Here is a 9,677-nt window from a genome sequence, read left to right as displayed (position 1 = left end):
GGATAAATCTGCACTGATATTTAAGGGGATATATCTCAACCTATCATCTATGTATACTGGGTTGGGTGATTTTATTTAAACAGAATATGAATTGGCATAACATTCCAGATGTAATTTTTCCTTCTAATATTTATCTTCATCCGTTCTCCAAATTATTACTTTTCTTTTCAGAAATGCCAGTGTGTTAAGGCAATAATATGAAGCATCCCTTATCTGCTTTATTTACCAGAATTCCTGTTTTAACACCATGTTTTAGGTATTAAAAAAGAGTAACTGAACTCTCTCCCCCCCTGAACAACTGAGCTGTGACCTCGGGGCATGCTGCCTGCACGCCCTCACCTCTGCAGTGCTCCTGCACCGAGAGCAGACGGAAGGTCTGAGTTTGGATTCACAGAAAGCCAGTGCAGGGTCCTACCTGTCCTACAATGATATCTAACGTTGCAAGCTTTCTTTCCATCCAATTCATATTCCCCTTCCTTCTACCACATGGTAATCTTGTATTTTACTACGTCCCCCCAATTTTCTCCTGTTCCACCTCCTGTCATCAGTTCTTTTTTGACTGCACATTTTAATTTTTCTCTTCCTTAGTATGTACCAGCATGGCTTTGGGGTTTCAGTCCATTCCTGACTCCAAATCCAATGTACCCACGTTCTCTGGGTCCTCTGAAATCTTACTTGGAAACGCTGCTGCTCTCCTGCAGGCCACTCCCCCGAGGCTGACTCTTCCTCCACGACTCTCTAGCATCCACTCTCACGTCCACTTCTGTGATTTGCCTCTTCCTTGCTAGGGGGGACTATTAGTCTGAAGTACCCAGTCCATTAAATCACGTGCTGGGGAGCACTCCCTTTCAAGCAAACTGTTAAATCTGAAGACATTTTCAAGCATAAGGGGTTTAACCATCCTGTCAACTTTCTTGCACTCTTCTGGTTTCTCTGAAGACCTGCCCAACCTTCAAGTGAGACTGTGGAGTAATGGTGGCGTGTCACCCTTATGGCCCCCTTCAAAGGAGTTCTGCGAGAAAAATGGGCTTGCTGGTCTTACTATTTCAAGATTTCAAGAAAGAGCAAGGATAGGCATTTACTTCTTATTTCTTAAAGAGGAAAAGATATATATATATATACACACATAGATTTCAAGAAAGAGCAAGGATAGGCATTTACTTCTTATTTCTTAAAGAGGAAAAGATATATATATATACACACGGCATTTACTTCTTATTTCTTAAAGAGGAAAAGATATATATATATATACACACATATATATATATACACAGTTTATATATAAATTTTCTTTATTCATTTTGACTTAACTACAAGGCCCTACAGAGTATTTTTATTTCTGGTATGGGATACCGCTTTCAGTATAACAGGAGAGTTAACTATAATGACGAACATTTATGGAGCATTTGCCATGTGCCAAGTGCTGGAATAAAAGTTGTACAGGGATTATATCATTTAATCTTCTCAGCAACCCCATAACCCATTTTACTGATAAGATTTTGATCACTGATGATAGGCCTGAAACAATTCAACGGCAATGGACTTGTCATCCAGAATTGTGTCCAAGATCGTAAATTTACATCAAGCACCCTTGTTAGGGCTCTGTTCAATGCGAGAGTGGCTTACCTGCACAGGGGCTTGCCGCAAAGCCCACCCTCTTCCGTGCTCTGTCAAAGATGACATAGAAGCCCTCCATCACCGTTGCTCCGATCACCAGCGCATTCGTGGAAGGAGAGATGCCGAATCGGTAACACTCATAATTCAGGCCTGCTCCCATCATGGGCTGAATGTAGAGCTGTTTGTTGAAGAGGAGAGAGCATGCAAACGAGAAAAAGCGTGAATCAGGTAACACCAAAAACTACTGAGGTCACTAGCTTGCTCAGGATGCTCCAAGGTGCTGGGGGTGCTACAGAGAAAGAAAGATGAGGATGTCGTCCCTGCTACCCAGGGGACAAGAAGCTCAAAAGCATAGTGATAATCATTACAGAGTGTCAGAAACATAACAACACACATATATGCCACCTGTAACTATATGCAGGTGCACACATGCAGAAGATGTCCACCTGTGATGGTTAATTCTAGGTGTCAACTTGACTGGATTAAGGAATACCTAGAAACCTGGTAGAACATTATTTGGGGGTGTGTCTGTGAGGATGTGTCCAGAGGAGATCAGCATGTGAGCCTGAGTGGACTGGGTGGGAAAGAACCTCCCTCAGTGTGGGCGGGAAACATCCAATCTGCTGGGGGCCCAGACAGAACAAAAAAGAGGAAAAGGCAAATGTCGCTCTATCTGCTGGAGCTCGGATACACTCTTCTCTTCTGTCCATGGACATCAGAAGTCCAGGCTTTTCAGCTTTTGGGTTTCAGGACTCTCACCAGTGGCACCTCCAGGCTCTCAGGCCTTTGGCCTTGGACTGAGAATCACATCATTGGTTTCCCTGGCTCTGAGGCTTCCAGACTTGGACTGAGCCACACTACCAGCATCCAGGTTGCAGACGGCCTTTTATGGGACTCCTCAGCCTTCACAATCGTGTGAGCCAATTCCCCTAATAAATTCCCTCTCATATATTTATATACATGTTCTATTGGCTCTGTCTCTCTGAAGAACCCTGATACACTGTCCATCTGTCCATCCATGCCTCTGTCCATAAGTTACTGTTGAGTACTTAATGTGGCTCAGACATTGTCCCCTATCCCAGCCATATGATGATGCATAACACATGGTCCCTGCCCCTTGAAGCTGCTCATGTATGGGGAGCCGTGTGCGTAACTACGAAGTGGCATGTGCTCCAACAGGCCCGTCCATTGGTAATGGCAATGGGCTGATGACTCCTCCACTTTGAAACTCTTTCTTTGCTCTGCCTCTGAGAGGGGCACCCTCTTCTTCCTTCTCAGGCACCTGTACTGGATTTGCTTCACCCTTTTCACCTGTAAGCATCTGAGCCCTCCGTGCTCTGGCCTCCCTGCGTGACCCATCTTGTCCCACAGCCCTGACTCCACCTGCTGTGCTCTATGCGGAGACTCTCAAATCTCACCCCCAGCTGGGACCTCTGCTGTCTCTGCCGACCTCCTATATCCGCCTGCCTGCTCAGCTCACAGCTGGCATCTCAGCAGTAACACTTCAAGACCCGAGCTCTGAAGAGTCGCCCCATATCGGCTCTTCTCCCAAGGTTTTCTGTTTCGTTAAGTCCATGACTCACCCAATTATTCGGGCTTTAAAGTACTGGGTCAGTCTTTTTTATTTCTTACCCTACATTGACCATAACCAGAGCCTGAGGGCCTTCCTTTGAAATGGAATCTGAATCTAATCACCAGTGCCACCACCCTGCCCAGGTCACACTGACCTCTTGTCTCGTGATCTATTGCACTGGCTCCCAGCTGGCCCCAGGATCCCATCTTTCCAAAGCGATCACGTTCTCCTTTGGCAAAGAGAATTTTAAAAGTAGACAGCAGGACAGGAGCAGGATGATTTCCTCAGTAAAAAGGGAGAGAAGGGATCATGATAAGAGAAAAGACACAGCACTAACAGGTGAGAAGCCCTGTCGTATGTGAGGCCTGCTTCCTACAGGTGCTGTGCAGTGTTAAACAAACACAAGACATGGCCCTCAAGATCCTGCAGCCAAGAGCGCGTGAGGAAATGAGTCAAAACTTAAACAGTCAATGAGAAAATCAATGTTATATCAGTAATAACAAGCCCTTTGTTTTTATGAGCAAAGTATTCAAACGTAGGCAATTAGAGAGTAGAGTGGGTTAGTCAGAGAAAATGTCACATATTTGGGGAAAAAAAGAAAGCAATAAAGTAAAAAATGAGCAAGAAAAAGGACCTTCTTGTAGGATTAGCTTTAAAGGGCAAAGGCAAAAAGCAAGCCTTGGAGGAAAGAGACTCACCCGTGTACAGAAAGTCCTCTGGCTAAAGGGAGGCTGAGGGGCTGGGGTGCTGTTGACTTTGCAGGCACAGAAAAGACTGGAAGGAAGCCAGCAGGGAGGGCTGCCTCTGAAGATTCCGGAGGAGCGGATGCCAAGCAGGAGGCAAAGTGAACATTACAACAGTGGGGTAGAGCGCTGGTCATTAGGGTTAGAAAGCCTGAGAGCACAACTTAAAACTTGAACAGAAGAGGAACCCCGAAGTTGTGCTGGAGGAAATGTATAAGACGCAGCTGACACACGAGGAAGATGAACCTCACTGCACTTCCCGTGTGCAGGGAACACGGAAGGGAGGCCAGCACAGATGCATCTCCAGCAGTCCCCAGAGTCACTGACAGCTGGACCCCGAAGTTGTGCTGGAGGAAATGTATAAGACGCAGCTGACACACGAGGAAGATGAACCTTACTGCACTTCCCGTGTGCAGGGAACACGGAAGGGAGGCCAGCACAGATGCATCTCCAGCAGTCCCCAGAGTCACTGACAGCTGGACACCAAGCAGCTGCTGTGTCCAGGGCACTGTCTCTGCAATTATGACTGCAATGGTCTGTCTGCAAACCCTGCCTCAAGGCAAGACTCCTTCAGTTCCTCACTATACTCTTGGCACCTACGCACATACTAGGGCCTCAACAAATATGTGTTGAATGACCTATGCTAAGCTTGGTCGGTGTTACATGAAATAGACAACTTCTCATGGAGATAGACTTAAATTAGAGAAATGGTGGGGGACATACTTAGATGCCACCAAAACATTTTCATTTAAGATTTCCCGTGTAGGCCCTAGGTATGTACAGACACACATACATACAACCTTTGAATGAACTAATTCCATAATAAAACCCAAACAATTAATTATCAAATATAACACAACTGATGAGATTGATGCAAAGTTACCAAATACAATGCGAACTGTATCTTTTAGCTTCTCCTTTCTGTGTGTGTTCCAGTTGACTAAAAATTCCAGACTGTAACATGTTGGAGAAGTTTTATTCTTGCTGGATCTCAGAATAAATGGTCTGCCTTAAATTAAAATAGCATGAATAGACAAATCAGCAGTATTTAGACTGAAGGTATTTACATTTTTAAGGTTATGTGGGCGGGGGGGGGGCGGGGAGAAAAAAACACACCAGATTTTTCCTATGGGCTGGGGCTGCTTTTTAACAGGCCAAATAGGATCCAGTCCATGTGTTTCTGGAAAATAGTGTTGTTTCAGACAAAATTTAAGAGCACTACCTTGGACTTGACTGTCTTCTGCACTCATGATCATGTGCCCACCTACTACTGCTGATGCTGGAAAGGTCCCAGGTAGGGGCGCCGTCCTAAAACTTTGGTGACAGGAGGGCTCAGGACTGCTCCCAATGTCAGGGACTGGGCTGGTCGAGCAGAGCCTTGCTGCCAGGAAAGGACCCCCAGTGCCACCCCGATGGTGTGTTGTGTGGGGCTCAGGGGGTTCGTGGCAGGAGACCTTTCCAACTCCCTATCCAAGTCCTCTCTCGGCAAGGCAATGGAAAAGAATGGAAGGGTGGTGCTGGGTAAGAAACCAGGAAAACAGCAGGGAAAGCAGATTTTAAAAAATCCAAAACGTGAACACATCAAAATCAACTGAAAAATATCTACCGTCTCGTAAGTGAGAGTAATAATGAGTGCTTATGCAGACACATGCAAATGAAACAAAATGCTCCCAAACCTCCCTCATTACATTCCCGCCCTCGCCTGGTGCAGCTCGTTCCTAAAAGCAGCTGACGATCCCCAGGGAGAATTCAGGGTTACCACCTACCCAGGACAGGGAGATTTTTCCCTGAATCCCTGCCCTTTCCTCTCACTTCGTATGAGTCCCCAGCTCTGCCAAGCAGCCCCCACGCCAGTTACTGAGTATACGCTTGCCTTCGTCCTCGAGCTGGGTTTCGATGTTAATTACAAACCACGTTGGGAAAATAATGTCCATATTTTGCTGTTTGACCAAAATTTAATCATAAAGAGTACATTATTTTAAAGATGCTGAAAATGTATCCTTCTAACATCACTCTGTGTGGTACCGTTCATCCAAGGATATTGTGTTTTTCTCAAATTGTCTTTGGCATGTATTATTATTTCTCCTTTACAGTTAAAGAGACAGACACAGAAAGGCTGAGCGATCTGCTCAGTCATAGGCGAGTCAAGGGCAGTGCTGAGAACGTAACTCAAGCCTCTCATGCCCAGCATGTGTGTCCCTTGCTGGTCTGTACTTCTCCTGAAGCCTTCAGTCCTTTCCCCCAAATCTCTCTATTTCTGCAGTGCACACCCCACACATGAAGTTGAAAAAGGGGAAAAGGCAGTATTATCATTTTTCCTTTTTTTCTGAAATTATTCCTCTTTCTCTTCCTCTTAATCCCAACCCCTTCATCCCAAATTCATCAAATTGCAACAAAGACCCTTTGATGTGTCCATTTCGCACACAGTTACCACGCCCCATTCCTCCACTGCTTGATGACATTACGGAGAGAGCGACGATCTTTAAAACTCAATTTTCTCATCTTCAAGGAAGTAATAATTAATTGAAGAAGAAAAATAAGTTACTGTTGTTGTTTTTAAGAAAACGAAAGTCAAATGAAAAAGGCAACAGCATAAAAAATACCCTTAAGATACGATTCCACGCCAGATGAGTAGCCTAGAAAATATGCATGCTGAGTCTGAAGGGCGAGCTCACAAGAGGGCTGTTCTGCTCGGCTAAGCTTCAACAAAAGCAGAGGCTGTTTGAGTTGGGTGTGAAAGGACGAGAAGAATTTGGATACACAGATGGAGTAAGGAGGAGAGGGCATTTCAGCCAGGGGCTTGGTGGGACATAGGATAGGAAACGTGGCAGGCAAGACGCTCTGAAGGACAGAGACCGCCAGGTGGAGGGTCAGGGTACAGCAGGAAGCAGGTGGAGAACTGGGATGGGTCTGGCAGGGAGGTCACGAGAAGCCACGCCAGGGAATGAGCACCAGTATTTAAATTGCAGGATGCACAGGGAGGTTGGGATGACAGCTGTGGGCTAGTGAGATTAATCTGACAACGTTTTTAAAAGGTGAGTGGGGGGAGCTTTGGAGGCAGGGACAGCACCCTGATGTCATGGAGGTGGCAGCGAGAGGCAGACACGTGGGGCTGCTGAGGGGAGAGGAGGACGACAAGGCAAGAGACGGGACCCAGGGAGGTGGCACCTGGTCTACACGGTAAGAAGCTTAGGATGAAGAGGAGTCACTGGTTACTGGAAGTATGGGAAAAAAAAATAATGATGCCTGCATCTCTGACAATCCAGTTTCATTCCTTATTTACATATAAACAGGAAAAATGTTTAGAATGGTGTTATTGTAATGGTAGGCATTACAAAAATGTCCCCAGATCATCTTTCCCTGCAGCCATGACTTTGATATGTGACTCTGCAGCTCCTGCTGCTGAGAGCGGAGTCTACTCCCCAACCCTGGGAACCTGGGCTGGCCTGGGACTTGCTTGGGCAGCACTGGGGAAGAGATGGCAGCCAGGTCTGGGCCAAGACTTCAGGAGCCCCTGCGTGTCTCTCTCTCTCAGAACCCTCAGTGTGAGTCAGCCCCTTGGATGGAGACAGGCAGGTGGCACGGTCACTCCATCAACTTCGCTGCCACATGGGAGCAAGGCTGCCCAATGCCAGCCCAGGCTGAGGCCCTCCGAGGCCCTGCCAACCACCAGCTGACCAGGCACTCATGATGTGATGAATGGGCTTGTCTGTAACACAGCACGAACGCGGCAACAGGTAACCACCACGGGTGTGACATCTGACACACACAGGAGTGTAACATGAAGTGCTTTGACTTCTGCATGTTACAAAGAGAAAAGCAGAAACGCCAGTTCATACCTGAGGCAGGATAGTTATACGGAACGATCTGCTGGAGTTCTCATCTCTCAGGTAGATGGAGATTTTAGGGAAGTAAGACCAGGGTGTTTCGGAATTCGTCCAGCATGCCAGCTGGGACCCAGTCCAAAAACCATCGGAGAATTCTGGAATCTAGACAAAACAAGATCACATGAGAAACAATGACTAGTCTGGCACGTCCACAGGTTAAAGCTCCGGGCACTCCTCATCACCTCGCCAGATACCCACGGGGATAAACAAGGTTTGATGTGAACAGAGCAGCAAGGCCTCAGTCCCCTGGCACAGTGACAGTGATGGCAAAAGAAGGATTTTTAAAACTGCTCAGACACAGGGAACACTTACTAGTATTAGGATCTGTAAAGAGCTTCCGGGCAATAATTGCTTTCATCCTCTGACACCGCGATCGCTGCAGTAACACTATCCCTTTTACCTTACAGATGAGAAAACCAAAGCACAGAGAAGTGAGGTAACTTGCCCAAGGTCACACAGTCGTGGGCAATGTTCCCTAGAAGAGAGAAATCCTAAATGTGGCCCTCAGGGCCCTTTTGGGCATTACCTGCCCTCTGAGTTCTGTGAGCCCAGTGAGTTGCCTCCTAGTGCAGAGCCCAGCGTGGGCGCTCTGCTCTCCTGGAACATCTTCCTCATCCGTCAGGTCTCAGATGCCACCTCGTGCAGGAAGCCTTCCCTGACTCCCCCACACAGCACTAGAACACCACCGTGCACCTCTCCTTCTTGGCCATTCTCCTTGCGGCAGTTAGCAATTTATGCTTATTGGTGTGATTAATTTCTGTGTCCTGCACTAGAATCTATGTCCTCTGAGGATGGAGCTCTGGGGCCTGTGCCCCACTGTGGTCCCAACACCTGCCTCACAGGAAAGACTCAGAAAATACGAGTACTCATGAAAGTATTGGAAAAGCGGGTGGCATCAGGGACAAAAAGGTGGCCAACAACACAGCACGTGCCTCTCCTCAGGGAGTGGGTGAGTGGTATCCACTGCCCATGTCCACTAGTTGCTGAATCCGCAGGTTAACTCCATGTGCATGGGCTTACAGGGAAGGGTCCTGAGCAGAGCCTGCCAGCTCCCGGGGGAAGGACTGTATCTGGTGTGCCTCTTGCCACAATCCAGCATGATGTCCCACTTGGGGCAGAGCTAGGAGGGACCCTGACTGGGAGGAGGAGAGCATATCTGTCAAGGTGGCTTCCCTGAGGAGGAAACACGGGAGCTGAGCTTGAAGGACAGGCTAGCATTGGGGGATAGGGGGGTGCAGGAGATAGGGGGCGATGGCCCAGCCAAGGATGCTGATGGAACCTGCCTCGCTGGACCACGCAGATTATGGCCATGGGATCTGGAGCTGAGGATGGGCAGGGATGTGAGATGGGCCTGGGAGGGGGCCAGGACACTGTCACCACATTTCATTTATTGGAGGCCTGAGCTCTGTGGCTCATTGGGTGTGTTTGGGTGTCCATGTGGACATGCTGTGTAGCTCACTGGTTCTCTGAGTCCTCTATGCTCCAGAGGAAGGGCCTGGGCTTGACACACAAATCTGAGAGTCATCGATGACAAGTGGGAGGTGAAGATGTGTCCATGGCTGGGATCGTGCAGGAGAGGAGTGCAGGGAGAAGGACTGCAAAGACCTTGCGAGGAGGCATATGGGGACAGGGAGAAGTCCAGGGAGGAGGGTGTTGTGGAAGCCACAGGAACAGTCAGGAAGAAAGATGGGAAAATGGGACAGAATGTGGCCAAGATAAGAACAGAAAATCACGGTGCCGCTGGAGAGTGTCCCGTGCTGCAGAACGTGTATGCGGCAGACACCAGCCCTCCCTGCTGGGGCATGCACCTGGAGAAGGTGCTGTGTCCTTGTTCGCCCATCCCACGTTTTCCACCCA

At 47.9% G+C, this 9,677-nt stretch overlaps 1 protein-coding gene across 1 annotated transcript in view; it reads right to left on the bottom strand.

Moving 5' to 3' along the window:
• Positions 1–9,677, bottom strand: part of BACE2 (beta-site APP-cleaving enzyme 2) — a 75,134-nt gene that overhangs the window by 13,986 nt on the left and 51,471 nt on the right. Inside the window, exons 7-8 of the mRNA XM_008571216.1 lie at positions 7,773–7,922; positions 1,627–1,795 (exon numbers count right to left, since the gene is read on the bottom strand). Coding sequence (XP_008569438.1) covers positions 1,627–1,795; positions 7,773–7,922 — 319 coding nt within the window. The remainder of the gene's footprint in view (positions 1–1,626; positions 1,796–7,772; positions 7,923–9,677) is intronic.

This window comes from Galeopterus variegatus, unplaced genomic scaffold (assembly GCF_000696425.1).
Source record: "Galeopterus variegatus unplaced genomic scaffold, G_variegatus-3.0.2 Scaffold668, whole genome shotgun sequence".
Lineage (NCBI taxonomy): Eukaryota > Metazoa > Chordata > Mammalia > Dermoptera > Cynocephalidae > Galeopterus > Galeopterus variegatus.
The sequence above is the reverse complement of the archived record's forward strand: the minus strand, read 5'-3'. Positions and strand labels throughout refer to the sequence as shown.